Source organism: Bombina bombina, chromosome 6 (assembly GCF_027579735.1).
Source record: "Bombina bombina isolate aBomBom1 chromosome 6, aBomBom1.pri, whole genome shotgun sequence".
Classification (NCBI taxonomy): domain Eukaryota; kingdom Metazoa; phylum Chordata; class Amphibia; order Anura; family Bombinatoridae; genus Bombina; species Bombina bombina.
In genome coordinates, this window is record NC_069504.1 from 369,734,145 (window position 1) to 369,753,549 (window position 19,405).

The window sequence follows — 19,405 nt, forward strand, 5'->3', positions numbered from 1 at the left end:
AATTTTTTCAGCAACTTTCTAATTTACTCCTATTATCAAATTTTCTTAATTCTCTTCATTCTATTGGTATCTTTATTTGAAATGCAAGAATGTAAGTTTAGATGCCAGTCCATTTTTGGTGAACAACCTGGGTTGTTCTTGCTGATTGGTGGATTAATTCATCCACCAATTAAAAAAAGTGCTGTCCAGATTCCTTAACCAAAAAAAACTTAGATGCCTTCTTTTTTCAAATAAAAATAGCAAGAGAATGAAGAAAAATAAGACAATAGGAGTAAACTAGAAAAGTGCTTAAAATTGCATGCTCTGTCTAAATCACGAAAGAAAAAATTTGGGTTCAGTGTCCCTTTAAGTTCTAGCTGCTCTTGTGCTTTCCTAGATAAACATGTCTTCAAAGGATAACGAGAAGAAAGCAAACTAAATAGAAGTAAATTGGAAAGTTCTTTAAAATTCTATGTTCTATATAAATCATATATAAATCTAATTAGGACTTTACTGTCCCTTTTTAACTAAAGAAAAATAACCATTACCTTAATAACAATTTTAAATTGTTTTATTTAACTAAAACAAAAGATTACATGTATTTTTTAATGCTTGCCCCCCTCCCTTGTCATGCTTAGGTCCTTGTGCAGATATATTGCACTCCAAACAATCTTCTATTCAGTTAGCTTCTTGAAATAGAGTATGGGTTGATTCTGTGTACATAGATTTGCAGGGGAGCAACGGCGTTAAAGGGACAGTTAAGTCAAAATTAAAGTGCCATAAAACATTTTGAGTTATGTGCATATTATAAAAGGGTCAACTGGGGTAAGAAAGTGTGGGGGGGGGGGAAGCTTATAGGTATTTTAAATAATTTCTAAAAAATTTGCAAAATTACTTACACTTTAGTGTTTCTAAGTGAAGCTTGCTCCACCGCCCTTATCAGTGCCCTACTCCAAACCTTTTGCTATCATATAACAAAATGTGCATGTGAGGATAATTACTTATGCAAGCAAGGGGGTTGGTTGAGGAGAGACAGGTACTGCTATTGTTTGTTGCTTGCTAGTTTCCATGGGGATAATGTTACATGCTGTGTGAAAGCTTCGGCATTATACTGTGCACTTCTTTAGTCGGGTGCATGTGCACAAGTGCTTTCTAAATTAGCTATGGCCTGGATAGCACCTTCCATATATGCAAATGCCTGGGGGAGCTTGCTGCAAACAAAACTGCCTGAATTAAAGGGGTTAATGAGGGTTAAAATAGAAACCTTTTTGCAGGTAAGCTTTGACTGCATTATATATTTAGAAACTTTTAGTTCATACTGTCATATGTCCCTTTTAAGCTTTCATCATTCAGATAAGAGAAGATAATTTTTTTTAAAAATTGCATGCTCTTTCTAGTTATCCATTATTGAAAAGCATATACATAGGTAGGCTCAGAAGCAATGCACTACTGTGAGCTAGCTGCTTGTCACGGTCGCACCTAATTTTTTTAGCTAGGCCCCAGTAGAGGATTTCTCTCCTTCAAAAAAGGATACAAAGAGAATTCAGCAAATTTGATAATAGAAGTAAATCTTAATGTGAATGAACCTTTTCTTTTTGCAAAGCCGGAGCAGTGCTCACCCACATTTCCCCCCCCACCCCCGTCCTCATTTCTGACCTATGAAAACACTAGCGACGGGTGGCGGAAGTGCTGCTCCTGCTTTGCAAGAAGAAAAGGTAAGTGTTTTAACAAAACGGCTAAAATGTAAACTTTGATGAATGAAAGTGCCCCTGTTTTTAATAGGATTTTCAAAAACCGGGCACACATACCTCAAAGTTTACATTCACTTTAAATCTGAAAATTTTATGCTTTTTCTGAAACCCAAAAGATTTCTTTCATGATTATGTCCCTTAACCCCTTAGTGACCATACCATTTTTAAATTTTCTTACCGTTGGGGACCAGGGCTATTTTTACATTTCTGCGGTGTTTGTGTTAAGCTGTAATTTTCCTCTTACTCGTTTACTGTACCCACACATTATATACTGTTTTTCTCGCCAATAAATGGACTTTATAAAAATATAATTTTCATCATATCTTATAATTTACTATTAAAAATATAAAATACCACCAAAATCTGTTGCACATCTACAACCACCAAAAAACTCCCATGCTAAATAGTTTCTAAATTTTGTCCTGAGGTCAGAAATACCCAGTGTTTAAATGTTATCTTTTTTTTGCACATTATAGGGCAATAAGTACAAGTAGCACTTTACTATTTCCAAACCATTTTTTTTTTTTTTTTTGGCGATAGTTACATTGTAACACTGATAGCTGTCAAGAATCCCTGAATAACCCTTCACATGTATATATTTTTATAGTAGACAACCCAAAGTATTGATCTAGGCCCATTTTGGTACATTTCATGCCATCATTTAGCGCTGCGGAATCTCTTGGCGCTCTACAAATAACTGCTAATAATAAAATAATCGTTTTACCGCCAAATGAGATCAAATAAAATAATCCTTAACTTTTTCACAATTTTAGGTTTCTCACTGAAATTCTTTACAAACAGCTTGTGCAATTATGGCACAAATGGTTGTAAATGCTTCTCTCTGATCCCCTTTGTTCCAAAAAAGCAGACATAAATGGCTTTGGCATTGCTTTTTGGTAATTGGAAGGCCACTTAAATATATTTTTATTTTAATATATTTCTTTCTAATAACACAGTGAGTCCACAGATCATCTCTAATTACTATTGGGAATATCACTCCTGCCCAGCAGGAGGAGGCAAAGAGCACCACAGCAAAGCTGTTAAATATCACCTCCCTTCCCTCCAAACCCAGTCATTCTCGTTGTCTGTGTTAAGAACAAGGAGGTGGTAAAGTTTAGGTGTCTGGAAGATTCTTCAAGATTTAATTTTTTTTCAGCAGTGCAAGTTTGTTCTGCTTTTTCCTGGGGTGTAGCCATAGCCCATGTCAGTCTCTTCAGTAGAGCAGGTCGTGGCTTTTAAAGATTTGGGAACTTGAGGGGTATAATCCTCACTGCACCTCCCAACTTGATGCCCTAACTTGCCCTAAGATTACTCCGTCTTTGCCTTTTGTCCACAGGTCCATGTGAGGGAGAACGCCTCTCAAACCTAGTGAGCTGCCCTGCTGCCTGGCAGATTACATAGAGGTAAGTGCTATTTTTTTTTTTTGTTTTTTTTTTTTGCGCTGAATGCTTTTCCCATGCTGCAGGGAAAGCTTAAGAGGAAATTTAAGGAATCGGTGAGTAAGGTTTCTCAGTCGTGACTATTTTGAATTTTCCTTCCCAGAAATCTGAGGAGGAAGAAACTTTGGTGGCATCTGAGGGCAAAATCTCAGACTCGGTGTAATTACTGCTGCTGATGCGGAGGTCGTATCTTTCAGATTCAAGCTGGAACACCTCCGTTTGTTACTTAAAGGGACAGTCTACACCAGAATTTTTATTGTTTTAAAAGATAGATAATCCCTTTATTACCCATTTCCCAGTTTTGCATAACACAGTTATAATAATATACTTTTAACTTCTGTGATAATCTTGTATCTAAGCCTCTGTCAAAAGAACTGAAAAAAGGGGCAGTTTGCAGACTTGCAGTCTAGCCAATCTGTGCCTGCTCCCAGATTACTTCATGAGCACAGTTATCTATATGAAATATGTGAACTAACACCCTCTAGTGGTGAAAAACTGTTAAAATGCAATCTGAAAGATGTGGGCTTCAAGGTCTAAGAAATTAGCATATGAACCTCCTAGGTTAAGCTTTCAACTAAGAATACCAAGAGAACAAAGCAAAATTGGTGATAAAAGTAAATTGGAAAATTGTTTAAAATTACATGCTCTATCTGAATCATGAAAGTTTATTTTGGCCTAAACTGTCCCTTCAAGGAGGTTTTGGCTACCTTGGACGACTCAGACACTACTGTCATAGTCAATCCTAAGAAATCTAGTAAAACTAGCTAAACAAGTACTTTGATGGTGGATGTTTTCCCGGTACCAGAACAAGCTACAGAGATTATTGCTAGGGAATGGGAGAGACCTGGGATACCCTTTTCTCCATCCCCAATTTTTAAGAAAATGTTTCCAATAGCTGACTCTATCAAGGAGTCTTGGCAGACGGTCCCCAAGGTAGAAGGGGCAATTTCCACTTTGGCCAAGAGAACTACTATTCCCATAGAGGATAGCTGTTCCTTTAAGAATTCTATGGATAAGACGTTGGAGGGGATACTTAAAAAGATGTATGTACACCAGGATTTAAAATGGCAGCCTGCGGTGTGTATTGCTACCGTCACCAGCGCGGCGGCATACTGGTTTGATGCATTATCTGACTCTCTTTTCAGACACTCCCCATGAAGAGATCCAAGATAGGATCAAGACTCTTTAAGTTGGCCAATTCATTTATTACGGATGCTTCCCTTCAGGTTATTAAGCTGGAAGCAAAGATTTCGAGTTTTGCCGTACTGGCCCGCAGAGCCTTATGGTTGATTTCCTGGTCTGCGGATCTATCGTCTAAGCTTCTGATGATCCCCCTACAAGGGTAATACCTTGTTTGGGCCGGGTTTGATGGAAATTATTTCAGACATTACGGGAGGAAAGGGTCATTTCCTCCCTCAGGACAAGAGGAATAAGTAGAAAGGAAGTCAAGAGTAATTTTTCGTTCCTTTCGAAACTTTAAAGGTGAGCCTTCCGCTGCCAAGCAGGACCAGTCCAAGCCTTTCTGGAGGACCAACCAGTCTTGGACCAAGGGGAAGCAATCTAAGAAGCCCGTTACTGACTCAGTCAGCATGAAGGGTCTGCCCCCAATCCGGGACCGGATCTTGTGGGGGACAGAGTTTCCTTATTCACTCAGGCCTGGGTTTGGGATGTCCAGGATCCCTGGGCGGTGGATATTGTGTCCCATGGATACAACTAGAGTTCAAGACCTTTCCTCCCAGGGGCAGGTTTCTGCTCTCAAGATTATCTGTAGACCAGACAAAAAGAGATGTGTTCTTACACTGTGTCAGGGAGCTAACCGTCCTGGGAGTGATAGTTCCTGTTCCAATGCAGGAGCAGGGTCTGCGTTTTTTCTCCAATCTGTTTGTGGTTCCCAATAAAGAGGGAACTTACAGACCAATTCTAGACCTCAAGAGTCTAAACAAGTTCCCGTCCTTCAAGATGGAAACTATTCGTTCCATTCTTCCCTTGGTTCAAGAGGGTCAATTCATGACAACAGTAGATTTAAAGGATGCATACCTGCATGTTCCCATCTACAGGGATCATCACAAGTTTGTGAGGTTTGCATTTCTAGACAAACATTTCCAGTTTGTGGCTCTTCCATTCGGCCTTGCCACAGCTCTCAGAATTTTTTCAAAGGTCCTGGAATCTCTGTTGGCGGTGCTCTGGTTACGGGACATTGCAGTGGTGCCTTACAGAGACGACATCTGGTTCAGGCGCCATCCTTCCATCAAGCCAACTCCCACACAGTTTCTGCAGTCTCACGGATGAAAGGTAAATTTTGGAAAGACTTCCTTGATTCCAGCTACAAGGGTAGTGTTCCTGGGATACATAATAGATTCCTTATCAATGAAAATATTTGTGACAGAGATCAGAAAATCAAATATCCTCGACTCTTGTATGGCCCTTCAATCCTCTCCTCGGCTGTCAGTGGCTCAATGTATGGAGGTGATCGGTCTGATGGTAGTTGCCATGGACATCATTCCATTTTGCTCTGTTCCATCTCAGACCTCTGCAATTATGCATTCTCAGGCAATGGAACGGGGATTATGCGGATCTGTTTCCGCGAATTCTTCTGGATCAGGCGTCAAGAGGCTCTTCTTTGGTGGTGGTCTCAGGATCATCTCTCCCAGGAAACCTACTTTCTCTTGTTAAGTGTATCCAGTCCACGGATCATCCATTACTTATGGGATATTAACTCCTCCCCAACAGGAAGTGCAAGAGGATTCACCCAGCAGAGCTGCTATATAGCTCCTCCCCTAACTGCCATTACCAGTCATTCTCTTGCACCCAACGAATAGATAGGATGTGTGAGAGGACTGTGGTGATTATACTTAGTTTCATACCTTCAATCAAAAGTTTGTTATTTTATAATAGCACCGGAGTGTGTTATTCCTTCTCTGGTAGAATTTGAAGAAGAATCTACCTGAGTTTTTCTATGATTTTAGCCGGAGTAGTTAAGATCATATTGCTGTTTCTCTGCCATCTGAGGAGAGGTAAACTTCAGATCAGGGGACAGCGGGCAGATTAATCTGCAAAGAGGTATGTAGCAGCTTATTATTTTCTGACAATGGAATTGATGAGAAAATTCTGCCATACCGATATAATGTAAACTCAGCCTTAAATGCAGTAGCAGCAACTGGTATCAGGCTGTCATGTATGTATATTTTACACTTCAGTATTCTGGGGAATGGCACTTCACTGGAATTATACTGTATGCATAAAACTTTAGCCTAATTTGCAGGGACTAGCAACAGGCTTTTTAATAACACTCAATTTATTAATGTTAAACGTTTTTTGCTGGCATGTAAAATCGTTTAATTTTCTGAGGTACTGGGTGAAAAAATGTTTTGGGCACTATTTTTTTTCCACTTGGCAGTCGTTTTATTTAATTTATGACAGTTTACTGATCTCTCTCACTGTTAGCTATCAGGGTTAGTTATCCTTTGCTAATGGGAGCAATCCTTTGCTAAAATTGTGTTTTTTACAAAGATTTGATGCTATAACTTTTCAGTTTATTAATTTTCAACTGTCATAACTTTTTTCTGTGCTTCTTATAGGCACAGTACGTTTTCATATTATAGTAAATTACTTGAAAAGTATTTCCATGTTGCTAGTTTATTTGCTAGTGTGTTAAACATGTCTGATTCAGAGGAAGATATCTGTGCTATATGTGCTAAAGCCAAAGTGGAGCCCAATAGAAATTTATGTACTAACTGTATTGATGCTACTTTAAATAAAAGTCAATCTGTACAAATTGAACATATTTCACCAAACAACGAGGGGAGAGTTATGCCGACTAACTCGCCTCACGTGTCAGTACCTGCATCTCCCGCTCGGGAGGTGCGTGATATTGTAGCGCCGAGTACATCTGGGCGGCCATTACAAATCACATTACAGGATATGGCTACTGTTATGACTGAAGTTTTGGCTAAATTACCAGAACTAAGAGGTAAGCGTGATCACTCTGGGGTGAGAACAGAGTGCGCTGATAATATTAGGGCCATGTCAGACACTGCGTCACAATTTGCAGAACATGAGGACGGAGAGCTTCATTCTGCGGGTGACGGTTCTGATCCAAACAAACTGGATTCAGATATTTCAAATTTTAAATTTAAGCTGGAAAACCTCCGTGTATTACTAGGGGAGGTGTTAGCGGCTCTGAATGATTGTAACACAGTTGCAATACCAGAGAAAATGTGTAGGTTGGATAAATATTTTGCGGTACCGGCGAGTACTGACGTTTTTCCTATACCTAAGAGACTTACTGAAATTGTTACTAAGGAGTGGGATAGACCCGGTGTGCCGTTCTCACCCCCTCCGATATGTAGAAAGATGTTTCCAATAGACGCCACCACACGGGACTTATGGCAAACGGTCCCTAAGGTGGAGGGAGCAGTTTCTACTTTAGCTAAGCGTACCACTATCACGGTGGAGGATAGCTGTGCCTTTTCAGATCCAATGGATAAAAAGTTAGAGGGTTACCTTAAGAAAATGTTTGTTCAACAAGGTTTTATATTGCAACCTCTTGCATGCATTGCGCCTGTCACGGCTGCAGCAGCATTTTGGTTTGAGTCTCTGGAAGAGACACTTGAATCAGCTCCATTAGATGAGATTACACACAAGCTTAAAGCCCTTAAGTTAGCTAACTCATTTATTTCAGATGCCGTAGTACATTTAACTAAACTTACGGCTAAGAATTCCGGATTCGCCATTCAGGCACGCAGAGCACTGTGGCTAAAATCCTGGTCAGCTGATGTTACTTCTAAATCTAAATTGCTTAATATACCTTTCAAAGGGCAGACCTTATTCGGGCCCGGGTTGAAAGAAATTATCGCTGACATTACAGGAGGTAAAGGCCATGCCCTGCCTCAAGACAGAGCCAAACCTAAGGCTAGACAGTCTAATTTTCGTTCCTTTCGTAATTTCAAAGCAGGAGCAGCATCAACTTCCTCTGCACCAAAACAGGAAGGAGCTGTTGCTCGCTACAGACAAGGCTGGAGACCTAACCAGTCCTGGAACAAGGGCAAGCAGGCCAGGAAACCTGCTGCTTCCCCTAAGACAGCATGAATCGAGGGCCCCCGATCCGGGAACGGATCTAGTGGGGGGCAGACTTTCTCTCTTCGCCCAGGCTTGCGCAAGAGATGTCCAGGATCCCTGGGCGTTAGAGATCATATCTCAGGGATACCTTCTAGACTTCAAATTCTCTCCCCCAAGAGGGAGATTTCATCTGTCAAGGTTGTCAACAAACCAAATAAAGAAAGAGGCGTTTCTACGCTGCGTACAAGATCTTTTATTAATGGGAGTGATCCATCCGGTTCCGCGGTCGGAACAAGGACAAGGGTTTTACTCAAATCTGTTTGTGGTTCCCAAAAAAAAGGGAACTTTCAGGCCAATCTTGGATTTAAAGATCCTAAACAAATTCCTAAGAGTTCCATCGTTCAAAATGGAAACTATTCGGACAATTTTACCCATGATCCAAAAGGGTCAGTACATGACCACAGTGGATTTAAAGGATGCTTACCTTCACATACCGATTCACAAAGATCTTTACCGGTATCTAAGGTTTGCCTTTCTAGACAGGCATTACCAGTTTGTAGCTCTTCCATTCGGATTGGCTACGGCTCCGAGAATCTTCACAAAGGTTCTGGGTGCTCTTCTGGCGGTACTAAGACCGCGAGGAATTGCGGTAGCTCCGTACCTAGACGACATTCTGATACAAGCTTCAAGCTTTCAAACTGCCAAGTCTCATACAGAGTTAGTACTGGCATTTCTAAGGTCGCATGGATGGAAGGTGAACGAAAAGAAGAGTTCTCTCTTTCCACTCACAAGAGTTCCCTTCTTGGGGACTCTTATAGATTCTGTAGAAATGAAGATTTACCTGACAGAAGACAGGTTAACAAAGCTTCAAAATGCATGCCGTGTCCTTCATTCCATTCAACACCCGTCAGTAGCTCAATGCATGGAGGTGATCGGCTTAATGGTAGCAGCAATGGACATAGTACCCTTTGCACGCCTACATCTCAGACCGCTGCAATTGTGCATGCTAAGTCAGTGGAATGGGGATTACTCAGACTTGTCCCCTACTCTGAATCTGGATCAAGAGACCAGAAATTCTCTTCTATGGTGGCTTTCTCGGCCACATCTGTCCAGGGGGATGCCATTCAGCAGGCCGGACTGGACAATTGTAACAACAGACGCCAGCCTACTAGTTTGGGGCGCTGTCTGGAATTCTCTGAAGGCTCAGGGACAATGGAATCAGGAGGAGAGTCTCCTACCAATAAACATTCTGGAATTGAGAGCAGTTCTCAATGCCCTTCTGGCTTGGCCCCAGTTAACAACTCGGGGGTTCATCAGGTTTCAGTCGGACAACATCACGACTGTAGCTTACATCAACCATCAGGGAGGGACAAGAAGCTCCCTAGCAATGATGGAAGTATCAAAGATAATTCGCTGGGCAGAGTCTCACTCTTGCCACCTGTCAGCAATCCACATCCCGGGAGTGGAGAACTGGGAGGCGGATTTCTTAAGTCGTCAGACTTTTCATCCGGGGGAGTGGGAACTTCATCCGGAGGTCTTTGCCCAAATACTTCGACGTTGGGGCAAACCAGAGATAGATCTCATGGCGTCTCGACAGAACGCCAAGCTTCCTCGTTACGGGTCCAGATCCAGGGATCCGGGAGCGGTTCTGATAGATGCTTTGACAGCACCTTGGACCTTCGGGATGGCTTATGTGTTTCCACCCTTCCCGATGCTTCCTCGATTGATTGCCAGAATCAAACAGGAGAGAGTATCAGTGATTCTAATAGCGCCTGCATGGCCACGCAGGACTTGGTATGCAGATCTAGTGGACATGTCATCCTGTCCACCTTGGTCGCTACCTCTGAAACAGGACCTTCTGATCCAGGGTCCCTTCAAACATCAAAATCTAATTTCTCTGAAGCTGACTGCTTGGAAATTGAACGCTTGATTTTATCAAAACGTGGTTTTTCTGAGTCAGTTATTGATACCTTAATACAGGCTAGGAAGCCTGTTACCAGAAAGATTTACCATAAGATATGGCGCAAATACTTATATTGGTGCGAATCAAAGAGTTACTCATGGAGTAAGGTTAGGATTCCGAGGATATTGTCTTTTCTACAAGAAGGTTTAGAAAAGGGTTTATCCGCTAGTTCCTTAAAGGGACAGATTTCAGCTCTGTCCATTCTTTTACACAAACGTCTGTCAGAAGTTCCGGACGTTCAAGCTTTTTGTCAGGCTTTAGCTAGGATCAAGCCTGTGTTTAAAACTGTTGCTCCACCATGGAGTTTGAACTTAGTTCTTAATGTTTTACAGGGGGTTCCGTTTGAACCCCTTCATTCCATTGATATCAAGTTATCTTGGAAAGTTCTGTTTTTAATGGCGATTTCCTCGGCTCGAAGAGTCTCTGAGTTATCTGCCTTACATTGTGATTCTCCTTATCTGATTTTTCATTCAGACAAGGTAGTTCTGCGTACTAAACCTGGGTTCCTACCTAAGGTGGTCACTAACAGGAATATCAATCAAGAGATTGTGGTTCCATCTTTGTGTCCTAATCCTTCTTCGAAAAAGGAACGTCTGCTACACAATCTAGATGTAGTCCGTGCCCTGAAATTTTATCTACAGGCAACTAAGGATTTTCGACAAACGTCTTCCCTGTTTGTCGTTTATTCTGGTCAGAGGAGAGGTCAAAAAGCTTCGGCTACCTCTCTCTCCTTTTGGCTTCGTAGCATAATACGGTTAGCCTATGAGACTGCTGGACAGCAGCCTCCTGAAAGAATTACAGCACATTCTACTAGAGCTGTGGCTTCCACTTGGGCCTTTAAGAATGAGGCTTCTGTTGAACAGATTTGCAAGGCTGCAACTTGGTCTTCTCTTCATACTTTTTCCAAATTTTACAAATTTGACACTTTTGCTTCTTCGGAGGCTGTTTTTGGGAGAAAGGTTCTTCAGGCAGTGGTTCCTTCCGTATAAAGAGCCTGCCTGTCCCTCCCGTCATCCGTGTACTTTAGCTTTGGTATTGGTATCCCATAAGTAATGGATGATCCGTGGACTGGATACACTTAACAAGAGAAAACATAATTTATGCTTACCTGATAAATTTATTTCTCTTGTAGTGTATCCAGTCCACGGCCCGCCCTGTCACTTTAAGGCAGGTAATTTTTCCATTAAACTACAGTCACCACTGCACCCTATGGTTTTCCTTTCTCTGCATGTTTTCGGTCGAATGACTGGTAATGGCAGTTAGGGGAGGAGCTATATAGCAGCTCTGCTGGGTGAATCCTCTTGCACTTCCTGTTGGGGAGGAGTTAATATCCCATAAGTAATGGATGATCCGTGGACTGGATACACTACAAGAGAAATACATTTATCAGGTAAGCATAAATTATGTTTTTGCAGACCCTCCTGGATGATTGTGACAACAGACGCCAGCCTGCTGGGATGGGGTGCAGTCTGGGGCTCAGGGGATATGGACTCGGGAGGAGTCTGTTCTCCCCATCTTGTCTGTTCTCCCCATCTTCAATGCTCGCCTGGTCTGTTAGCTTCAGCCCGTTTTTATCAGGTTTCAGTCGGACAACATAACTTCAGTGGTCTACATCAACCATCAGGGATGAAGTCTGAGTTCCTTGACCATAGGGGAGGTAGCCAAGATTATTCAGTGGGCGGAGACACACAACTGCTGTCTATCTGCGATCCACATTCCAGGAGTGGACAATTGGGAAGCGGATTTTCTAAGCAGACATTTCACCCGGGGGAGTGGGAGCTCCATCCGGAGGTGTTTTCCAACTTTGATTCTCAAATGGGGACAGCCGGAGCTGGATCTCATGGCATCCTGACAGAATGCCAAGCTTCTGAGGTACGGGTCAAGGGATCTTCAGGCTGTACTGATAGATGCTCTGGCGGTTCCTTGGAATTTCAGTCTAGCATATCTGTTTCCTCCGTTCGCTATCCTTCCTCGGGTCATTGCTCGAATCAAGCAGAAGGCGTCAGTGATCCTTGTTGCACCGCAGGATCTGGTATGCCGACCTGGTGGAGATGTCATCTCTCCCACCTTGGAAACTTCCACTCAGGGATAGAACACCTACTTCAAGGGCCCTTCCTTCATCCAAATCTCGTTTCTCTGAAGCTGACTGCTTGGAGTTTGAAAGCTTAATTTTATCTAAGCGTGAGTTTTCTGAGTCAGTCATTGAGACCATTATTCAGGCTCGTAAGCCTGTTACCAGAAAGATTTACTATAAGATATGGCGTAAATATCATCTGTATTGGTGTGAATCCAGAGGCTACTCTTGGAGTAGAGTTCAGATTCCTAGAATTTTTTCCTTTCTCCAGGAGGGTCTTGAGAAGGGTTTATTGGCAAGTACCTTGAAGGGTCAAATATCTGCCTTATCTATTTTGTTACATAAACGTCTGGCAGAGGTACTGGATGTTCAATCAATCATCTGTCAGGCCTTGGTCCGAATCAGGCCTGTGTTCAAACCTGTTACTCCTCCCTGGAGTCTTAACCTTGTTCTTAAAGTTCTTCAGCAGGCTCCGTTTGAAACTATGCATTCCTTAGATATTAAGTTATCTTGGAAAGTTTTGTTTCTTGTTGCAGTTTCTTCTGCTCGTAGAGTCTCGTAGCTCTTGGCGTTGCAGTTTGAATCTCCTTACCTTATTTCTCCTTACCTTATTTTTCATTCGGATAAGGCAGTTCTGCTTACCAAGTTAGGGTTTCTTCCTAAAGTGGTTTTCGGATAGGAACATTAATCAAGAAATCGTTCCTTCTTTGTGTCCTAACCCGTTTGCTGCACAACCTAGAGGTGGTGCGTGCGTTGAAATACTATTTACAGGCGACTAAGGATTTTCACCAGTCTTCTGCTCTGTTTGTGGTTTTCTCTGGAAAACATAAGGGCAGAAAGCTACGGCTATTTCTCTTTCTTTATGGCTGAAGAGTATTATTCATTTGGCCTATGAAACTTTGGACAGCAGCCTCCTGCTTTCTGGGCATTCAAAAATGAAGCTTCTGTGCAACGGATTTGCAAGACTGCAACTTGTTCCTCTCTACACACTTTTTTTTCTAAATTCTATAAATTTGATGCTTTTGCCTCGGCTGAGGCTTCTTTTGGGAGAGAGGTTCTTTAAGCAGTGGTGCCTTCTGTTTAGGTTCCCTGTCTTGTCCCTCCCTTATCTGTGTCCTCTAGTTGGGTATTGATTCCCAATAGTAATTAGATGATCCGTGGACTCACTGTGTCATTAGAAAGAAAACATTTTTGCTTACCCGATTTATTTATTTCTTGACACGATGAGTCCACGGCTCGCCCTGTTTTCTTAAGGACAGGGTTTTGTGGTTATAAACTTCAGACACCTCTGCACCTTGTTGCTTCCTTTCTCTCCTTTGCTTCAGTCTAATAACTGGGGTTGGAAGGAAGGGAGGTGATATTTAACAGCTTTGCTGTGGTGCTCTTTGCCGCCTCCTGGTAATTAGATGATCCGTGGACTCACCGTGTCAATAAATAAATAATTTTATCAGGTAAGAATACATATTTTTTTTTTTCCCTGTAGTGTAGCTAACCCCCCCCCCCAGGTCCCTTTCCCACAACGGATCACAAATAGGATCCCCCTCTCCCTCCTTCTCTCCCCCCCCCCCCCCCCCATCATTATGGCTCAAATTTTATTTTATTCTAAAGTTTCTGTAGCGCTCCCTCCTGCATCGTCAACTGACCGGATGGTATTGCACGATGCCTCAATATCAAGGCATCGCTGCAATACCCTGAGAGCAGCTGGAAACAGTCACTTCCAGCTCTCATTTTCACTGAGGACGTACCAGGTACGTCCATTGTCATTAACTGACAATTTTAGCAGGATGTACCTGGTACGTCCTCCTTCGTTAAGGGGATAAATTAAAAAAATCTATTATTTTTTTTATCCAATCTGACTTAACATTTTTACTTTATTATGTGAGGTTAGACCAAAGAGCAAAGGAAACCTTTTATTCAGAGACTTTTTAAAAAAAAAAAATAAACGGACAGGCTAGTTTTCATGGTTTAGATGGGGCATGCAATTTTAAACACATTTCTAATTTTACTTTTATAATCAAATTTGCTTTGTTTCCTTGGTATTCTTTGTTGAAAGCTTGTTTTATAAATGAAAATACACTCTTTTTTTCACACACTTTGAAGTAGATTTTTTTTATGTCCTAATATATACAGAAAATAATGGTATAACTTGAATATGCTGGTTCTGAAAAACTATATGTAATGTGTTGGTTGCCCATTGAAATATGGCTTACTTTGATGCTTAAATGTGAGTAGCATTGCTAAAAAGCTCAGCACATTGCAGTGTTTTTTTTGTTTTGTTTTTTTTTTTAGCAAACACAGACCATGATCCTTCGCCCGCAGCACCTCCTTTTTTATCTCATCCATGACAAAACCATCTTCCTCCAATCATGGCGTGCACCCCAGAGCGTCCATCTTTTGAGACCACGCCGTGGTTAGAGGAAGTCAATTTTGCGGATGGTGGGTCACGGTATTTAAAGGGAAAAAAAAACGCTGCAATTTAAAGTTTAATAAATAAGTGTCCCTGTTTTTAATAGTGTTTTTAAAAAACGGGCACTCATGCATTCAACTTTACATTCACTTTAAGAGGTTGAGTTGCTGTCATTGTTAGCTGGATAGACATGGAGCCACTCATTCTGAAAGTTTAGAGGCTCTTTCACATAAGGGGTTGATATTTTGAGGAACCAGCAATAATTTTGAAAAGCCATCCAGTTTATTAAGCTGCCCTACAAGAGTTTTTGTATTAAAATTTGTATAATAATCCACAAAAATAAAATTCTATAGAGAAAATGTTGTAGCCCCCTGACTTATGGGATTTGTCAAGCACTGCTCTTTGTAGGAAGGAGGCTAGAAGGCCTACCCCACTTGACATGATTTTGTCCAATACACATAGTTCAGGCGATTGCTAGTGCATGTGATTACTGATAACCACCTGTCATTTGAAAGAGAAGCCTAGAAAACCTTAAACAGAGTGTCAACTTTAATGAGTGCCAGTTTTTTTTAAAAAAGCCATTAAAAACAGGGGCATTTTCATTCATGAAAGTTTACATTGCACCACTGGATTATACAAATACTTACCTTCTCCTGAAACACTGAATAGCCGATCGTCCCGCCTGCTTCTTCCGGCTGTACTAACACAGCAATGACAAAACCGGCTTCCTCCAATCACGGCGTGGCCTCACCAGATGAGCGCTCCTGGGGGGAAGCAGTGCTTGGAGAGAGCTGGTTTCGTCATTGCTGACTAAGTACAGAGGAGCTGCAGGCGTGGGTCAGCGATCCGGTGTTTAAGGAGAAGGTAAGTATTTGTAAAATCCGGTGCAATGTAAACTTTCATGAATTAAAGTGCCCCTGTTTTTATTTTTTAAAAACAGGCACTTTATCATGATAGTTGACATTAACTTTAAGTTACCTTGAAGATGTGATTTCAGTTCATTCATGTCAGTTATCTGGTACCTAGACTGACATAACACCCTTCGCTTGAGTTGTCCACTCTTTTGTATATGAGGGCATGTTTTGTATCCGGTTTAATTTGTCTTTAGGGGATAGGAGCTCCTTTGATTGTAGCTATTTCCTCCAGTACAATAAATACATTAGATAATAGCCATTTTTACAGCAATTATCCAACATGAACAGAGGTATATTATCTCACTGAAATAAACGTAATTTTATTTTTCTCTTATCAAACTAATCCCTCTTGCCTAGTGAGCAGGTAATTAATGATAATTACCTTTATATTTGAGGAACACGTGAGCCGTCATTCAAAATGGTAATCTTTTTTTAGTATAAGGTATCTTAATCCTGTTTAATTACTTCAAGGGAATGATGGAAGCTTAATAACGTGGTGACTCAAGAAGGGGTACATCAGGGATACACCACCTTATGACAAGGAAAAGGTTAAAATACCGTACCTAGAACCTTTCTTATTAAAGGACCAATAAATACAGTAGATTTGCATAATCAACAAATGCATGATAAAAAGACAATGCAATATCACAAATGATTAGTTTTTTAGGTTTTTTCTTCTGAGAAATTTCAATTAGGTCTATTTCTACCACTGCATGTGACAGCCATCAGCCAATCACAAATGCATATACATATTTTCTGTGAATTCTTGCACATACTCTGTAGAAGCTTTTGACTCAAAATGCATAAATATAAAGACTGCACATTTTGTTAATGGAAATAAATTGGAAAGTTGTTTAAAATTTCATGCTCTATCTGAATCATGAGTTTCGATTTAAGTGTCCCTTTAAGATTTAGCACCAGCTTACTATCCATTTAACAGCATTTTTAAGCCCAGTTTATTTTCTTTGTTTAATAGAAAAAATAAACAGGAGATCTATATTCATTAAAAATCAAATAGCATGCTATCCTACTGCATAATGCCAAAGGGCAAGCAAGGCTATTGGCTAAGAGGTGGCAATGTCACCTCCATTGAAAAAACTGAGCTTTGCCGTTTGTGGCCGGATGGACTTAGGTAAGCGCTGAAGCCGCAGCGAAATAAAGGTACCTGTTCATCAGTTTGTATTTTTTTAAGTTATGCGTGAAGGTCTCATTTTTGTGATGTTAAATCCTAGTGTGTTTGAAACGCTAGAATTTACCATCACTTTAATCTAAGACTAAATTATACTCTCATGTGACAGGACCAAGCCCTGATCTTAAAACCCTTGCCTGATCATTTGTTTACAGTGAAAGATTCAGCACACCTTTTTTGTGTTTTGATACATCTGACATTGTTCTACTACCCCCGTTGCACACAAACCTCTTATTTTGGTATATACTGTAAAAAAAAAAGGTGACACCATTAAATTAAGGAAATCTGTCCCTTCTTCCCCTTGTTTATATAATACTTTGCTCGTGTGTTTATAAGCGATACTCTTAATACTGTTGATACGATCCACCAGCACTCCTCTCACATTTAGGTGCCTGTGATGAAGAGGGGATCGAAAAGATGAGCAAAGAAGGAAAGGGAGGTGAAGGCAAAGTCCTAACCGAAGATGTTGCAGCAATTGAATGAGAAGCTGAAAATAGAGAATTGAATTCTGCTTTGAGAAGCAGAAGGCAACACTTCATCCTCTATATGGAATCCTAATCCCATGTCTGAAAATGACTTTTTTTTTTTTTTTTTTTGCAGCTTGTGTTCTGCTTTGTGAGAGTTTTAAAGACCCCTAAACCACCTCCAGATATGTACTTGCCCATTTGCTTATCCTGCAGTTGCTTTTACCACTTCAACCCCTTTCTGATTATTTTATCAGTTTTGCAGTTTATTTGATGATCATATACAATTTATTAACATTTAGCAAGCACATTTATTCCTTCTCTTAATAAAATGTTTATTTGAAAAGTTAGGTTTTTGATTCCTCTTGGTATAATTTCATTATTTTTTGTGTGTCCTTCAATCCCATCATATCTATGTCTCTTTAAAGCAACATTTAACTCCGGTTTCTTAAATGCATATGAAAGAACACTATTCAGATGTTATATGTAATCGTTCTGTTGAAATAATTTTGTTAAAGCTGTTTTGTTTCGATTTCAGGAAGTTCACATTTGTACATAACTGGTCTGGGCATAGATTGCTCATTAGCTGAATGATGGCTTCTGTTGGTAGGCAGTAACACAATCCATATAACAAAAACATTTTTTTTTTTTTTTTGGGGGGGGGGGGGGGGAATATTCTGTAAATTTAAAAATTATTCTGATGCAGTAAAATAATGATTTTAATGACATTAAGGGAAAAAAAATCTTTCAGTGTGTATCTGGTGGTATTAAGCTGTACAAAACTCTTGAAAGGAACATTAATCTCAAAATATAATTCTCTATAAAATGTTTATGCATTTAAAAAAAAAAAAACTTTTTTGTTTTACCCACTTTCGCTGTAAAATTGAGGCTGAAGTGTATACAGTAGGTTTCTGTGTAAAATGTTTATTAGTGCAGTGATTTATCAGCCATTTTTATAAGCTCATTTTAAATCTGTCCTGAAAGGGACAGTATACCATTTTCATATAACTGCATGTAATAGACGCTGCTATAAAGAATAATATGCCCAGATACTGATCTAAAAATCCAGTATTAAACTGTTTACAAACTTACTTAGAAGCTCCCAGTTTAGCACGGTTGAAAAAATTAGCTGGAACACCCACTGCAAGGTGGATATAGCAAAAAAGCAGACACCCTACCCCTTCCTCTGCATATGAAAGAAGTCCTTTACACAAACAGGAGCAAGCTGGAGTAAGTATACATCAGTATTTTCTTAAAACTTTGGAGCTTGGTTAGGAGTCTGTAAATCAGTGCAATGTTATTTAAAAATAAGCAACTATTAAACATTTTAAAAAAAAAAGCTGTATAGGCAATATAAATGGATCATCTACAAAACATTTATGCAAAGAAAAATCTAGTGCAGTGTTTTTCAACTAGTGTTCCGTGAGAGATCCTCAGGTGTGCTGCGGCAGACTGACAACAGTGCGGGGTGTCCCTCTTTCAAATTTTGAAATATTGGGAGGTAAGCGACAGGCTCATCAGGCATCATTTACAACCATGACATTGACATTCATTCACAGACAATCATTATGATTGTTTGTGAATGAATGTCAATATGTCATGTACAGTTTGTAGGAGGCATGGCACAGTACAATGTGTGTGTGTGTGTGTATGTATGTGTATATATATATATATATATATATATATATATTGATTGTAAGGTGTATCCAGTCCACGGATCATCCATTACTTGTGGGATATTCTCATTCCCAACAGGAAGTTGCAAGAGGACACCCACAGCAAAGCTGTAATATAGCTCCTCCCCTAACTGTCATAGCCAGTCATTCTCTTGCAACTCTCACAAGCAAGGACGTTGTAGGAGAGAGTGGTTAAATATAGCTAGTTTATTTTCTTCAATCAAAAGTTTGTTATTTTTAAATAGTACCGGAGTTGTGCTATTTCTTCTGTTATGTGTGATCAGTCCACGGGTCATCATTACTTCTGGGATATAACTCCTCCCCAACAGGAAATGCAAGAGGATTCACCCAGCAGAGCTGCATATAGCTCCTCCCCTCTACGTCAGTCCCAGTCATTCTCTTGCACCCAACGACTAGATAGGATGTGTGAGAGGACTATGGTGATTATACTTAGTTTTTATGACTTCAATCAAAAGTTTGTTATTTTAAAA

At 40.4% G+C, this 19,405-nt stretch overlaps 1 protein-coding gene across 3 annotated transcripts in view; it reads left to right on the forward strand.

Annotated features, from left to right (window-relative positions):
- Positions 1 to 19,405, forward strand: part of ZNF346 (zinc finger protein 346) — a 110,983-nt gene that overhangs the window by 45,033 nt on the left and 46,545 nt on the right. The window contains exon 6 of one of the 3 annotated variants that reach the window (XM_053717054.1): positions 17,163 to 17,588. The exons of the other annotated variants lie outside the window; for them this stretch is intronic. Coding sequence (XP_053573029.1) covers positions 17,163 to 17,257 — 95 coding nt within the window. The 3' untranslated portion in view covers positions 17,258 to 17,588. Of the gene's footprint in view, positions 1 to 17,162; positions 17,589 to 19,405 lie in introns of those variants that run through there. 3 annotated transcript variants of the gene reach the window in all.